Below are 15,925 nucleotides of genomic sequence, written 5' to 3'. Positions count from 1 at the left end.
ACATATTGGAAAAATATCTTGTGTATGGCTTAAGACAGACTAATGGATTCAGACCCTTTCCTCTTGCTTAAAACTTTCCTGAAGAAAACTGACCTTTTTACCACCCAAATCCAACAAGTAGACAGCAGGAATAATTAGGTACTTACAGGCACACATGGCCATTGTGTACCTAAGTAATCTCTCATGCATGCTCTCCTAGAAGATGCTGAAAAGTCATTGGTTCTGGAAGAAATTATTCTGGCCTCTCATTAAGACATTCTACAATGCACTGCTCATGGCTCAAAATCGCTTGTAGCCCACTGTATCATTTAAATTCTGTTATAATTGCAAATAATAAAAATGTACATCATAAAATGGATCATACAAACCTTTATTACTTGTAAAGTTTTGTCCACTTTTCTATCAAATTAGATATTTTATTTTGATTAGTTGGGTGGGCAGAATTTTAAGAGGGTCTCCAGGACTCCTACCCCTAGTCCAAATGCCCTGTAGAATCCCTTCCCTTTAAGTAAAGACAAAACCTGTGCATATGATGGGATACCACCCCCATGATTATATTCCCTACAACAGCAAAGGAAAAGGAATCCTGCAGCTGTAATTAAAGTGCCTTATTAGTGGACTGTGATTTCATCCAAAGGGAGAGTGTCCTGGGTGGGCCTGACCTAAGCAGGTAAGCCCTTTTGAAGAGATTCCAAGCAGCCCAGGCCCTCTCTCTGTTAGCTTCCTCAAAACAGCCATGTTCTGGGTTGCTTGTGGAAAGAGGTGATGGCCTCCAAGAGCTGAGGCGCGCGCGCTGCGGCGCTGCAAGACCCCAGGAGCCGGCTCCGTGGCCCCTTCCCTACCCGTGTCGGGCCGAGAGGGGCTCGCGCCGGGCAGGGGAAGAGGGCCGGGTGCTCATCGGCAGGAGCCGGAGTTGCAGCGAAGCCAGCCGTGCTCAGATGTCCGCTTTACGCGGCCCCTTTAAGAGGAGCCGGGCCGAGACTTCAGCGAGGCTTGGGGGGGGTGGGGGGGTGGGCAGAGCCTCAGCGCTTCCCGCCAGGAGGCGGGTAAGGGCGGGGCGCGCGCGGCGGCTCGGCCTGACTGACAGGCGCCCCCCGCGCCGCAGCGTTGCCCCCGCCCTCCCGGCTGGCTGTGAGGGCGGGACTCGCCCTCGGCATGAGGCGGCGGCGGCTACGGGAACGTTCCCGTCCGGGACCTAACGGTTGCGCCGGACGCGCTGAGGGCCGGCGGCGGCGGGGATCGCGGGGGACGGCGACAGCGCAGAAGGAACGAGCGAGGCCGTGCCACTGGCGGGGCCGGGTCCTCCGCCCCCGCCCTGGGCCGGGAGACGCCCCCGGCGCGGTTGAGGTCCGGTGGCCGCCGCTGAGACCGGCCAGGCTGGGCCGAGGAGCCTTGGCGGGGCGGGCGGCCTCCCCGGACGCCGTGGTCCTGCAGGGCGCCGCCACCGTGGGCTGCGGCTCCTCCAGGTGAGTGCCCGCCGCGTGGGCCGGGGCGGGGGCGCGGGCTCCGGACCCCAAATTCCCACCCCGATGGCCGCTGCCCCGCCCCGAACTCTGGTTCCCTGCCAGCCCTGGCCTGGAACCTGTGGCCCGGGATCCCGAAGGCAGTCCTGAATACGGCCCTAGAACCAGACCGGAACTCAGGTCCCGGCCCCTGAACCCTGGGCTCAGATTTTGAGCCCTGACTCCCCAGTTCCTGCCCCTCATCCTGGTCCTGGCCTCAGAACCCCGAGTCCTGACCTAAGCAACCACCCCTGGTCTCTGACCCTTGACCACAGCTCCTGACCCCCGGGTCTTGGGTCAGTCTGGGTTTTGAACCCCAAGGGTGGTGCCCTGGATTCCCAACCCCTGCTTGAGAACTCTAACCCTTGGCTCTTGACCCCACATGCTGACCCCTGACCTCTGACCCCTGCCTCCTCCTGGCTGCCTGTCCCCTCTTGCCCAGATGGCTTCCCAGCCTCCCAGACTTAGCAGTGCCCAGGGGAGGGCGCTGCTGGGCCTCATCAGGCCTGTCCTGGCTGCCATGGGGCAGGGACGGTCTGTGTCCAGAAGCCCATTTCACCAGGACCCTGGCAGGGGTGTCCTCACTTCACCCTTCCCACTTCTGGCAGTAGCTGCAGTGTCCCTTGGGGTCAGCTCGTCCTCCTGCTTGCTTTTCTAGGGACGCAGGTTGTGTTCTAAACAGTGTCCTGATTCAGGGATGAAGCCTTAGCACCATATTGAACTCAGGGGTGGAAACTATAAACATCTTTTAGGTTTACCCCCTTAGACCCTCTTGGCTTCTCCTGGGTGGTATGGATGGCTGCAGGCAAAGCTGCAGTGGGGGCAGCAGGCCTGGGCCAGAGCGGTCCAAGTCGATCAAGTCAGGGCTTCTGTTTTGCCTCCTTGCTTCCTTAGGACTCCCTTCTGAGGTGGTTTAGCAGTGTACCTGCCTGGCAGTGAGGACAGAGAAGGCTCCCTGTAACTCTGCTGGCCATTGCAGCTCCCTGCACTGGCCGTGTGGCCACCTTTGCTCCACGTAAGGACGGCAGGAAAGCCTCCCGATGCCACGTGAAGCGTTTGTCCGGTGAGTTGCTTAATTTTAATAACTCATTCCTTTTCTTCTTAAATTTTCCAAGATGAAGGTGTTGTCATTTTAGTCCTTAGTTTTCATATGAAAAGTGACACTTTATGTGTTTAGCTTACAGTTCTGCTTTGGCCTCTTAAATGCGGGAAGGTCACAGGCTTTCTCTTGTGCCTCCTTTTGTGTTTCTGAGGAGTGCCCTCTGCAGCTTGTGCTGGAAGGAGCATCTTGGAGCATGACCAGCCCCTGGGGTTCAGGTGTGCCTGGGGCGCTGCAGGCAGTGGTCAAGTCACTGTCTGTTGGATGCGTGTGGATCTAGTTTTGGGGCCGGGCCCTGTGGGTCTTGTGCTCCTGTTGGGGTCCAAGGCTATCAATGGCAGCCAGGGTTGTCCAGGGGAAAAAAAACCACGTGGGCATATAGCTGGGAACTTTGGGGCTCCTCGAGGAGAGTGTGGGCCCAGTGGGACAGGGCTGGGGTGGGTAGAACAGCGGGGAGCAGGATGGGGTCTGCCTCAGTGCAGCTTACTGGTTGCATGACATGCTAGGGCCCTGCTTCTCGCTGTGGTTTGGTTTTTTCCATGCAGCTGCTTGCGACCACTTTAGTGTGCAGTGTGTGTCCAGGTTAGTTCCCCTGTGATTTCTTCCTTGCTTTATCCCTTGGAGATGACACCGTCATGCAGGGCCAACTGACTTGGTTACTGACGGGTCCATTGGAGCCTAGGTTAGTTTGCAGAGCTGTGTCATGCCCCATGTCCCTGAGGAGTACAGAGTGTGCCCTTTCATCTGACGGGTGCAGCAAAGCCACGTCCATCTGGCATTCACCAGCTTCCAGGGAACCCACGCTGTTCTCCTCTGTTTGCAGGGGCTCCTGCCAGCATGTGAATGAGGCTGGGGCTTCTGATTTAGGTCCCCCTTAGCCCACATGAGAGACAGACACCCCATGGTGTGCTGCCCTCCAGGGTTGGGGAATGCTTGCCACTGTCCTGACTGTGTTCCATGGCGCATGCCTGGCATCTTGCCGCCCGGGTAGCCTGGAGCCAGCCGGCGTGCCGCTGTGTGGCCGGCCGCCTCCAGCCACCTGGGAAGAGTGGGGTTGATGTGCAGGGCATGCTGCTCAGGTAGAGGTTGTGGCGATGAGCTCGTGGGCATCGGTTCTGAGATCCCGTGACTCCAAGGACTGTGGCAGTGGCAGTGACTGGGGCGCCTTAGCACCCAGGGTGCCCTGTGAGAAAGCAGCAACCAAAGGCCTTGAGGATCCCCTGCCCCAGAGCAGGCAGTTTGGCATCTGGGTCTCAGACTAGGGCACTGCGAGGGGTTGGTAGGGAAGGGAGTTGGCGCGGGCCCTGGTGGGCAGCCTGGCGGCGGGTTAGGGGTGCTGGCTGGGTACCCCAGCTCGGTGATATTAGCTCCCACCTATCTGTGCATGGTGCCCTCTGGGATTGGTGCTGCTGTCACCCTCTGCTCAGCTTGAAGGAGGTGCCACAACCTGCGCCCATGTGGCTTCTCATCCGTAAAGCCCCAGTGTTAGAAGAAGTGCAGATTTCTGAGTAAAGCGGGATGTATTATGTATCCCATGGAAACAGAACCCAAAGCGTATTATGCAAATATGAGGAGATTTGTTATAGCAATTGGCTCTTGTGATTGTGGGGATTGACAAGTCTGACTTCCATGGGGCAGGCTGTAGGCCTGGAACCTGATAGGTTTCCAGGAATCTGCCAAGAGAAGCCGGATCGTGATCGGGGTGGGCAGGGGAATACAGGCCGTTTGGTGGGTCATGGGGGACCTGGTGGATGGTCAGAGCTCCTGCTGGGGGGACGGGGGCCCAGGAAGTTGAGGTTTGCAGTGTTTGGTGTGGAGCAGATCTGGCTGATGGGGGTCAGTTCGGGGGCAGGTGCGGGAGGGTTGACACTGTGAGGGGCGGCGGGAGGCCCCTGCAGCCTGCAGCCATGCTGCTGGGGTGGGATTCACCCGCCGTCCCCCTGCAGGCCACCCAGCCTGTGGCATTGAGCACAGCCCTCCTGACAGCCTCTGAGGGTGAGGGTGGGGGCCCTGTGGTTGTTCTGTCTTGAGACCCCTGGCTAGTTCACGCTCAGACCTGGATATTTTTTTTTTCTTTTTGTTTATTTATTTATTTTTTCTTTTTTATTTTTTTATTAACGGAAAGAAAAAAAAAAAGAAATTAACACAACATTTAGAAATCATACCATTCTACATATGCACTCAGTAATTCTTAACATCATCACATAGATGCATGATCATTGTTTCTTAGTACATTTGCATCGGTTTAGAGGAACTAGCAACAGAACAGAAAAAGATATAAAATGTTAATATAAAGAAAAGAAATAAAAGTAGTAATAATAGTAAAAAACAACAACAACAAACAAACAAACAAGCAAACAAAAACAAAAAAAACCCTATAGCTCAGATGCAGCTTCATTCAGTGTTTTAACATGATTACTTTACAATTAGGTATTATTGTGCTGTCCATTTTTGAGTTTTTGTATCTAGTCCTGTTGCATAGTCTGTATCCCTTCAGCTTCAATTACCCATTGTCTTACCCTGTTTCTAACTTCTGCTGAACTCTGTTACCAATGACATATTTCAAGTTTATTCTCAAATGTCCGTTCACATCAGTGGGACCATACAGTATTTGTCCTTTAGTTTTTGGCTGGATTCACTCAGCATAATATTCTCTAGGTCCATCCATGTTATTACATGGTTCATAAGTTTATCTTGTCTTAAAGCTGCATAATATTCCATCGTATGTATATACCACAGTTTGTTTAGCCACTCTTCTGTTGATGGAGATTTTGGCTGTTTTCATCTCTTTGCAATTGTAAATAATGCTGCTATAAACATTGGTGTGCAAAAGTCCGTTTGTGTCAGACCTGGATATTTTGCGGTGGAGGGACAGTGTCTGGGCACCACCCAGGGCAGCTGCACCCAAGGGCCCACAACCCCACTGGGTGGGAGATGAGCCTGTGCCCTGGTGTGAATTTTGCTTTCCCCCGGCTTCTCTCTCTACTTGCTGGGCCTGGACGTGGCTGTCAGCTAGCACTCCTCACTCGTGTGCACACTGGCCCTGGGAACTCTGAGGCAGTTTTTCTAAATAAAATCAAGTAAGTCTCTAGAAGTGAAAGTGTTTGTTTTTTCTCTTTTTCATTTAATTTTTGGTCCTTTCTGCTCCTTCCTCACTGGAATGTAGATGTGAGGCCTGGAGGCCCAGCAGGTGTGCTACAGACCCAAGGCTGTAAGCTTCTTCTAGAAGATGCTCCAGGGGGCAAACCTAGTGTTTTTGTTCCTGGAAGGGAAGGAGACAGGGCAGGGCAGAGGCCAGAGGAAGTGGTGAGTGTCCTGAGGAAGGGTGGCCGAGGGCTCAGGAGAGCTGGCCGCCGCTTCTTCCACATGCCCTGATCCTGAGTCGTGGCTGCCCTATGGCCTCAGCATCCTCCTCTGTTATGGAATGGGGGCTGGGGGCAGAAGGGCCCCTGCCAGGCTTGGTCACTTCCAGGGAGCTCCCTTTATTGTTTCCAAACAGGGAGTAAGTTGTGTGTGCACAGCTGTATGCACAACCCCACACGCAGACACGCACACTCATAGAAACACTTCTTGCTCCTTTTTGGAGGGACACTTGGAAGGTCAATACTGGGTATATTTATTTATGAGATTATGACCGATTTAAAAATTTGCATGTACTTTTCTTTTTTTTAATTTATAATTGATTTTTTTGGGGGGTGTCTGGTCCAGAAATCAAACCCGGATCTCCTGCATGGAAGGCGAGCATTCTACCACTTAACCACCCATGAACCCTATAATGTACTTTTTATAATTAGAAAAGTATGCCCCTAAGTTATTAAAGACAGTATAAAGAAATTCTGCATCCTTTCTTATGAATTTATAGAAATGGGAAAGTGGATGATGACCAGGAATAAAACAGCTGGATTCATGGGGTAATGCCTAGAGTCCCAGGTACAGGCCTCTCTTGGCGTCCCTGAGTGCATGTGCCTCCCCCTCACTGTCCGTGCGCATGAGCGGCCCGGAGCTTGTGTACCTCCCCCTGACTGTCCACCCACACAAGCAACTCTGAGTACGTGTGCCTCTCCCCTGCTGTCCACACACACAAGCAAGCCTAACCGTGTGTGCTTCTCCCCAGGTTCACACACACAAGCTGCACTTCCTGGCCTTGCACTGTCAGGAGTTCGGGGGAAGAATATGAATCTTCCATGGCGCACGTGGACAAGTTTGTCAAGTAAGTGACTGTGGGCCTCCTGGGGGCTGGGGAAGGTGTTTTCATGGCAATATTGTCTACAGATTTACCCTCTGGGCATGTAATCGTGATTTTCCCACAGGAGAACTTGTGCCAAATGCCTGCCTCTTCCCTAGGGTAGGCACAAAATACCAGCATCAGTCACCTGACCCTGAAATGGTCTAGTGACTGTGTCCCTTGGGCTTAGATGAGAGTCCTGGGCAGCATTTGTGGGGAGGACACCTCTGTGTGCCCTCTGGATGCCCCACGCTGTCCTCAGGCTGCCCATCCCACTCCATGACAGATGGACAGGAGGAGGGTTTCGGTGGTCTTGGTGACTCCACGTCCTTGGTGAGTTTTCTAACTGCAGACAGGCCTCGTGTCCCCTGCTGAGCGCACGCCTAGTGCCTGTGGGGAACTGGCTCTCCTCCTTATCCTGTATGGGGTCTCAGGTCCCCAGGCCTGGGAAGGCCCCAGCGGTGGCAGCAAGGAGGCTCAGCTCTCGAGTCCCTGTTCAAGAGCAGGAATTCCCATCTGTGGTTGGTGGGCAGTGGCTGAGGGAGGCTTCCCTCCAGGGCCCTTGCCCCAGTTTCCATCGGTGGCCATGTGTGGGGCCCAGAAGAGGCCTGTCCTTTGCTTTAGGGGTCAGGGAGGCCTGGGTCTTTCTGTTCCTCGCATCTTCCTCCTGAGAGCTTCCTGGTGACGAGGGTGTTCTGGTTTGCTAAAGCTGCCAGAAATGCATCGGCTTTTACAAAGGGGATATTTAAGTTATGAGTTTGTCGTGCTGAGGCCGTGAAAATGTCCAAATTAAGATGCCAACAAGAGGCCGTTTTCTTGGAGGAAAGGCTGCCAGCATCTGGAACACTGTCAGCTGGGAGGGCCTGTGGCTGGGTCTGCTGGTCTTTGCACCCCATTTGTTGCTTTCAGCTTCTGATTCCAGTGGCGTCCTCTCTAAGCACCTTTGGGGCTTCACTTAACTTCCCTGGGATATACTTTGGATGGTTTCATCGCTTAGCATCTCCTGGGGGCATTTTTGTCTGCATCTCCAAATGTCATGGTGTTGTCATCTCCCTGCGGTGGTGCCATCTCCCTGAGTCAGCTCTGAACTCTGTGTGAGCTTTTTTAAGGACTCTGATAAACTAAGACCCACCTTAAATGGAGGGGAGGTCACATCCTCATGGAAATAATCTAATAATCAAAAGTTTTGCCTACAATATGTCTGCACCTTCAAGAGTGGATTTAAAGAGCCTGTCTTTTTCTTCCCTCAGGTCGATGTGAACTGTCCTGAGCCTGCCTTTCCTTTCTTCTGTCTTGGAAGGAGGTGCAGCCCTGCGAGTCTCACCCAAGCACCCGTTCCCACCTACATCCGCAGCCCTTCCGAGTCTAGGGGGCAGAGGGCGGCCTCCCCAGCTGCTGGCTCTCAATAGTGAGTCTGCGGAGGGAGCCTGGGCCACCAGCAGGCCCCGTGTCACTTTCCCACAGTCACGACGGATGACAGCGGTAAGTTCAACTGTCCACCCGAAGAGTCGAGAGTATTTCACAAGGTCCCCCTCAGGAAAGAGGCCTGCCATGGCCATCCTTGCAGATGGCCCCCGTCCCCACTCCCCTAGCCCTGCACACTCCCAGCCTCCCAGGAAGCTCTAGTGGCATAGCTGGGAGCTGTGGAGGACAATACCTGGGACCACGGGAAGCCCCTGACCCACAGACCATGCTGCAGCCTGGGCACAGCAAAACCGCATGTGTGGGGCAGCCTGGGCAGAGGTCCTACTGCAGTGCCATCTGCTGTGAGCTCTCTGGGCACTGGGTCTGTGCTGGGATTCCCAGGGGTGCTTGCCCCCACTGGGGTGTAGGCCAGCAGTCCAGGCTCATCTGTAGATGGAGAGTTGGGGAATTCTGTGCAAGCTGCCCTCCTGCAAATGACTGCATTCGCCATGCAGTCACGTGGGAGCCCCGTCTGAGTCTGCTGTGTTCTCAGGTTTCCTGGGGCATGTGTAAGGACCCCTGCCACAAGTTGCCATCAAGTGCAGTGGGGTGACCAGGCCAGTGGCCCACTTTGGTCTGGTGTCCTGTGGCAAGAGCAGCTGCTCAGTAGTGGCCTCTGGGTGGGGCTGAGTTGCTGCTGCTGTTTCCCACCATCACCCAGGATCCCTCCTCGGTGCTGTCACATGTGCTCTTTCAAACTACAGGAACCACAGCTGCTTTTTATTAAACGCTCGCAGGATAGGGGGTGCCCCTGAGAAAGGAGACGTATGTGTGTGCAGACAAGTCTACCCTGGCTGTGAGCCTTTTCTGCTGGTTTGTTTTAGTTTTCGATTTATGCCCATTACTAACTTAGCTGTGGTTTTAAGCAGTGAATGTATACGTGTATGTATTTAAAGTCACAATGTGCCACACACATTTTTCAGGGAAAAAGGTAATATTTAAATACATCAAGAATCCCTGAAGTCTGAAAAAGACAGCAAAACCAGTTAGAAAACTTAATCACTTTAGGCATTTAACATGGAAGAGAAAATGCAGATGAAGAAGTACAAAAAGTGTTAGGAGATGTCCTTTCGCCTCGGCAGGCAGGGAGACGTGTCTTTTAACTTGGAATGAAGTTGTGCTGCTTCGCGTCCCCTTGAAGGGACATAGAACAGAGCATCACCACTTCCTGTGTGTATATATTAGTACATTTCTACCTGTGTCCTACCTACATACAGAGTCTTTATTTTTGCGTTACGTAGTTATCTCTTAAGGAGATTAGAAAGTCAGAAAAATGTCATTTTAGTTTTAAGAAGCCATTTATCATTTTGAGTGCTGTTCATTCTTCGTGTAGGTTCAGGTTTCTAAGTGGGATCATTTTCCTTCAGCCTGAAGGGCTTCCTTGAACAAGTCTTGTAGCTCAGCTCTGCTGCTCTTCATTTTCTCAGCTTTTCGGTGTCTGAAAAAAGTCTGTATTTTGTCTTCCTTTCTGAAAGATATTTTGTTGCAAAAAGAACTCTGGCTTATTCATTTTTTTCCTGGAGGACTTTAAGAATACTGTCCCGCGGTATTCTGGATTGTATTGTTTCTGATGAGAATTGAGCCATTATCCTCATCTTTTCTTGTCTCTAGTATTTCCTATTTTTTCCTGTCTGCTAGATTGGTCTTCAGAGCCAGTTTTCAGCAATTTGATTACGTTGTGCTTCTGTTGGATTTTCTTTGAGTTTATCCTGCTTGAGGTGCTCTGAGCTGTTTTGATTTGTGGATTTACAGTTTTAATCCTATGGTAAATGTGTGTCCATTATTTCTTTTAAGTGTCCCCCTCCCCTTCTTTGCCTTCTCCTCTTTTGTTCTGGGACTCTGATTTAAGTTTGTCAGGTTGCTGCATTCTGTCCCACAGATAACTGAAACTCTTTTAAGGTTTGTCAATTCATTTCTCCTCCTTGCTTCATTTTGCAAGTTTTAATCTGCTCTTCAGTCCATCCATGGGATTTTTTTCTTCATAAAGTTTATTGCATTTCTCAGCTCTGGAAGCTTCACTTCTGGTCCTTACATCGGTATGTTTTCCTCCTATGCGTGATTTTCTTCACAGTGTTGGCCATATTCGTTTCGCCGTTCCCAAGTTCCTTTCAGCTGCTCCCTTCATTTCTGCTCTCTTTATCTGTTTCTATAAACTGAGTTTTTGTAGGATTGTGGGTCCTCTTTTCTTGATTCTTCACAGATCAGACGATCCTTGATGTGGCCCAGGAGTCCTCTGTTCAGTGTGCAGACCTTGTTCTCCTTTGAAGCGTGCTGAAGTTTGCTTTTGCAAGCTTCTTTCGATGCTGCCTTGTAGCTGTTTAAGGTAGGGTCTCTCTCAGCCTTTGCCCTGGACTGACCTGGCCGCATGCTCAGCAGCTCCTCAGCCTCCTGTGAGCTGCACCTTGTGGCTGCTGTGCTTTGCCTGCTGGTGGCGGGTCCCCGGGACCGGGGAGATCTGCAGGAGCCTGACGCTGTACACAGATTGCTGGGGCTCTCTGTTGGACAGCACACGGTTCTGGGTCTTCGGTATGCAGATCCCAGCCCCTCAGCCTCCCCAGGCTCTGGTTGCCTGGTCCTTCCAGGCCTGGGGATTTCCACAGGTGTTCCTCTGCATGGCAGGTGGGATGCTGGTGGGTGCCATGTGCTCCTCCCCTCGCGAGTGCAGCTCCGTGTGTCCTGTTGGCTGAGGGTCTGCAAGTGGTTGTTTTCTAGGCTTTTTCTTTTCTTTAACCGGACACCAAGTCCCAGGCTTGCTGACCATGGGTGTGTGTTCTGTATCAACTCTAAGATTAAGTGCAGGGCACTGGGCGATGCTCGCGGACAAGTGCCTGTGCAGGTGGTATTCGCTAAATGCAGCCCAGCAGTGCCTCCTGCTACACTCGCTAACCCAGCACAGTGGCTCTGATGCCACCGTCATGGGCGGGGACTGCACTGCCTTGTCCCATAACCTGCAGTGTCCTTGGAAACGGGAGGTGCCAGGCAGAGACAGAGTGTGACAGTGGCTTTGGGTTGAGGGTCTTGAGGAGTGAGTAATAAAGAACAGATGTGTGCTGGGTAGTGGGAGCACAGGTGACTTGTGAAGTTCCCTGAGGAACCGAAGGATGGCCAGGCCAGGGTCTTTGGAAGCTGTAGTAGCCACAGTTCAGGGTCGCCTGTGGTCGTGAAACTGATAATCTGTTTTACTGGAGTTTTGCAAACGGAGGATATGTCTAGCAGCTCCTCCTTGCCGTCTGGGCAAAATGTGGAAGGAGGCAGATGGGCCATAGACAGACTGCTAAATGGAAGGGTGATGGCTCGCTGGGATTTAAAGGAAGCCAGGTCCTTCTGGCTGCAGGCGGGTCTCCTATTGAGACAGGGAATCAGCTAGGAGCGGCACCCGGTCCTCCTGGTCCATGCCTCCTGCAGTCTCCCGGTGGGCCTCCAGGGGGTCTCTAAGACTCCTCAAGTTCCGGGATGCCCCTCACATCGTGGTGGAGCCCCAAGTGCTGGAGCTAACCTGCCAGCCCCCAGAGCTGGGGAAGCTGCTCGGGCTGAGAGGGGCAGTGGGGTCACCAGTGTCCCATGGGAAGGGAGTGAGAAAGCTCCTGGCTGCAAGCGAACCCAGAGTTGCTGGGGCAGAGAGCAGCTCCCACCAGGAGGCCTGAAGCGCCAGGGCCCCACCCCGCAGCCTGGCCACACCGGTCCCTGCCCACAGCAGAAAACTTGCACAGTGCCCTGTGCCTGCACCCACCACGAGCGGCCTGGGGCTGGCGGCAAGGCCCAGGCGGCCTCACTGCCCCTGAAGTGGAGGGCTGCGGAAGCTCCACCACCTTGCCAGGGATGCTGGCTCTTCTCCCTTGAGGCCCTTTTCTCCCGTGGACCTCGAAGGGCAGAGAGGAAACACTGAGGTCCCAGTCTGGGGACAGAAGGCACTATGGCTCTCACCCGGTTCTTTCGGGACCCAGCCACCACATAGAAGGCCATGCTATGGGCAGGAGGGACGAGACGTCCCCACCCTGGATGAGGCAGTCCATACTGTGGGGCCAGTCATGGCAGGGCTGCCTTGGGTGCCGCTTCCAGGCCACTGCCCCATTCTCCCTCGCCCTGCCGCCCTCCCCTCTTCTCAGTTTTGAAGCAGAGACTAGCGTCTCTGCTGTTCCCTTGTGAACCAGATTCCTGAGCAGCACAAGTAGTATTTTTTAAAGTGTGAAGTTTGGTTTACTTTGCAGTTCATCCCAGCTAGCTGACTGAGCTAGCAGATACATGTAGTGTGCATACTGGAAAGCAGACTCTGCATCAAAGTTTCTTCGGGGTGGTTTGGAGCGGATCTGTATGTAGGGGCATCCCTGGATGCTGAGTCGTCTACAAAAAGAGCAGTTCCCTCCTAATAGGAAGAGTCATTCAAGGTGGGTCTTGGGAACATGAGGTCCTTCTTATGAATGTGTGTACCTTTCTACATTCTGGAAACTATTAAAAAAGTTCAGGTGAGGGGAAGCCCGTCAGGCTGAGTGGTGGGTTGTGAAGCTATCCCCAAGGGTCATGGGTCTGAGGCCCTATTACCTCCAGGCTGTTAGAAGTGTATTCACGGGGCTCAGCTTTGCGGGGAATACAGTAGTGGAGTTATTCAGAATAGAAACCCTGTTTCTCCCCATTTGCCAGCATGCCATGTACAGGGGATTCGAGAAGATAAAGTACAGTGGAAGTCGATTTTGAGAATCTTCTGTAATGTGTAGACATGTCCATCAGGAGGCCATTTGAGAAAGAAGTAAAGAATAAAGTATCTTTTAGAAATAGAAATATTGCCGCAATCACTTTCTTTTGAGTTTTCTCTCCTAATGTATTCATTCTTAGATCTGAGCTGTGCCAAGTCTCAAAGCTGTGAAACTGGGCCCCTTTCTCTGCTGACGGGGCAGCCCTGGCACCTCCATCCTCCGTCCCCTTCTGTCTCACCATCTCCTCTGGGGATCCAAGTGGATGCGCACGGGGAGCTCAGGCTTCGGGTTGGGGCATGACAGATTGGGGCCCCTTTTGCCCCTCACTTTCCTTGTTGCCCTCCCTGGTGGGACCAGGATTGTGAGTGTGCACATGAGTCCTGCTGTCGGGGCTTCGGTGTCCCAGAAGAACCTGAATGTGCACTGTGAGGAGATGCCCTGGCTGCACCCCTGGCAGGTTCCCCCATCTGGGGGGGCTGTGAGGTGACTGGGGTCCCTGTGCCCAGTGTCAGGCATGATGCCCCGGCTGCACCCCTTGCAGGGTTCACCATCTTGGGAGGCTGTGGGGTGACTGGGGGCCTCTGCGCCCAGCTTCCGAGCACACTCTGGCATGCTGGTTCCTGTCCTGGCTGTCAGCGTCCTTCACTCATCCCTTCCTCTGCCTCGTGGATTTCAGGGTGTGAAAGTGTTGAAACCAGCACTCTTGTGCCCGCAGAATGGTGAGGTGCCTGGGTGGGTTTGCATTAAAGAGTCACCTTTTCCCTTCCAGAGAGCTCCTGTCCAGTGATGTGATGACGGTGTTCAGCAGGGTTCGCTTCTACCTCCATGAAGCTGTGAGTCTGAGGAGCACTTCATGGTAAGCCCTCGTGTGCCTGGGGCCCCAGCGTGAGGCTGTGGGGAGCTGGAAGCATGTGCTTTCCCTGGTGAAGTCCATCGCCTTGGTCTGAGTGCTCTGTCCCTCACAGAATGTGATGGCTTCTGAGGTGAAGATGCAGCCACATCTCTGCAGCCCTTAATTGCCGGCGTGGAGCCAGCAGTGGGAGGAGCCTGCTGTGTGGGTAGAGCTTACTGAGTGGGAGGAACTGTCATATGGGGTGGAACCTGCCCTGTGGGTTCGAAGTTGGAAGCCCAGAGGGACAGAGCAGTACAGGCCAGTGGCTCTGGAACTTAGAGGACAGTGGCACCTTCTGCAATGCCGCGTGTGGCCAGTTGCGAGTGGGCAGAGACTGGTGGTGGAGCCACTTGAGCAGAGTTTTGGAAGCTGGCTACTGGGTGGGAGCACCATCGTATCAACACCCTGCCTGTAGGGAAGCCCCAGCTCCCCTCGCAATAGGTGGTTTCCTCACCTCTCCTCCCTGGGCTCCCCTCACTCGCCATGTGTACAGCACCCGTGTGGGATTTGTCTTCCCCACGATATCTGGTCTGCATTATTGGCTTGTCCTCCAGCCCAGCAGAGGGCTTGACCCTGGCAGGAGCATGGTCCCACCTGAGGCTGGATGCAGTGATGGGTGTGAGTGCCGAGGCCAGGGTGGGGAGAAGCATGCCCATTGGAGGGAGCACAGGGACAGGTGCCGCCTTGGGTGCCTTGGGGCAGCAGGGAGTGGGCCAGGGATTACAGTGTTGTTAAGTTGGGACACCTGTGCCAGCGACGGCAAGAAACTGGCCTCACCCTTCCTTGCCCCCAATCCTAGCCTCATCCGGGCTCTCCCCCTTGTCCAGCCTCACACCTCCCGGTGCTCAAGCACACTTACAGCACTCTGGCCTCGGGCAGCGTGCAGCCGGCGCACGGGAGTCCGGGTGCATCACGAGGGTCAGTGCCCAGCGGTGCTCCACCTCTTCATCTGGAGCTCACCCGAGAGTCCGCACCTCCGCCTGCTCCCTTTCAGGGTGATGGTACCAGGCCAGCCTCCTGGCTCCCTGCCGTGCTGTGCAGCCCTCTGCTGCCAGCCTGTTGCTGTCTCTCTCATGCTGGATGTGGCCAAGTGGATCCTGCACTCCAGGGTGTCTGGGAGGGCTGGGCAGCCCTGGGCCTGGTGGTCACCCTCCTCATCCCAGCACACTGGCCTCTGCCTGTCAGAGGAGGGACATTGAATTTTAATAAGATTAGTGGTGGTGGAGTAATATTTTTTAGCTGAGTTTGGTTCAAAGAATAGGCCATTAATTGAGAGAGGAAATTGAAATGCATTTGTCTTGTCCGTAAATGCTGTCACAAGTATGAATGGGGTCAGAGTCCTGGCCTGTTCCCAGAATGAAGTTCACCGTATGGAGGCAGCAGGTGGGGTTGAGGCCCTCACCTGGGGGTTGTATCCCTCACCTGAGCCCCCGAAGGCCTGACCCTGCACGCTGTTGGCCCCCACTTTGCCAGGAGGTGGCATCAAAGCTGTGTCTGGCCGTGAGTATCGGACACTGCACTGTAATTACAGGGGGAGTCTTGTTGGTCGTGGGTGCCTGCCCAGGGCCTGCAGTTACCGCCTTGCTGGGGGTGATGTCCCCTCTGGGCTGGGTCTTAGGCCGGGCCCTGCCTCCGGGTTTTCTCTGGGACGTTCCCTTGCGTGGCTTCTCATCAGGTAGTGGAGGGCATCGGAGGGCCGCTAGTCCAGGCCTCAGGATGAGACCCTGAGCTCAGCACTGTGACTGTGCTTTGTCAGCCACAGCTTGGCTGGGCTTAGGTGAGGCTGTGTGTATAGTGGACCTGCCCTGGATAGCGTCGGGTGTGGACAGTGCCGGGGGTGGACAGCGCTGGGTGTGGACAGCAGGAGGTGTGGACAGGACCAAGTACTAGAGCAGTGCTGCGCCCTCAGGACAGTGTGGTGTGTGGACAGCATTGGGTGCTCAGGATAGTGCGGGGTATGGACAGTGCTGGGTGCTCAGAACAGAGCTGGGTTCTCAGGACAATGTGGGACGTGGGCAGCACCAGGTGTGAACAGGGCCAAGTGCAAGACAG

The 15,925-nt window shown here is 54.0% G+C and overlaps 1 protein-coding gene across 32 annotated transcripts in view; it reads left to right on the top strand.

Annotated features, from left to right (window-relative positions):
• Positions 1-1,302: 1,302 nt before the first annotated feature.
• The window catches only part of LOC143667178 (inositol polyphosphate-5-phosphatase A-like), a 73,926-nt gene continuing 59,303 nt past the window's right edge, over positions 1,303-15,925 (top strand). For 3 of the 32 annotated variants that reach the window (XM_077141104.1, XM_077141102.1, XM_077141101.1), the window contains exons 1-6: positions 1,303-1,466; positions 2,397-2,565; positions 6,716-6,811; positions 8,077-8,308; positions 10,491-10,613; positions 13,751-13,837. In XM_077141104.1, coding sequence (XP_076997219.1) covers positions 10,591-10,613; positions 13,751-13,837 — 110 coding nt within the window. In that variant the 5' untranslated portion in view covers positions 1,303-1,466; positions 2,397-2,565; positions 6,716-6,811; positions 8,077-8,308; positions 10,491-10,590. The remainder of the gene's footprint in view (positions 1,467-2,396; positions 2,566-6,715; positions 6,812-8,076; positions 8,309-10,490; positions 10,614-13,750; positions 13,838-15,925) is intronic. The other 29 variants (XR_013167926.1, XR_013167922.1, XR_013167914.1 and 26 more) reach the window with 20 other exon arrangements.

Source organism: Tamandua tetradactyla, chromosome 23 (assembly GCF_023851605.1).
Source record: "Tamandua tetradactyla isolate mTamTet1 chromosome 23, mTamTet1.pri, whole genome shotgun sequence".
Lineage (NCBI taxonomy): Eukaryota > Metazoa > Chordata > Mammalia > Pilosa > Myrmecophagidae > Tamandua > Tamandua tetradactyla.
Note: the sequence above shows the minus strand (reverse complement) of the source record. Positions and strands in the feature narration are given on the sequence as shown.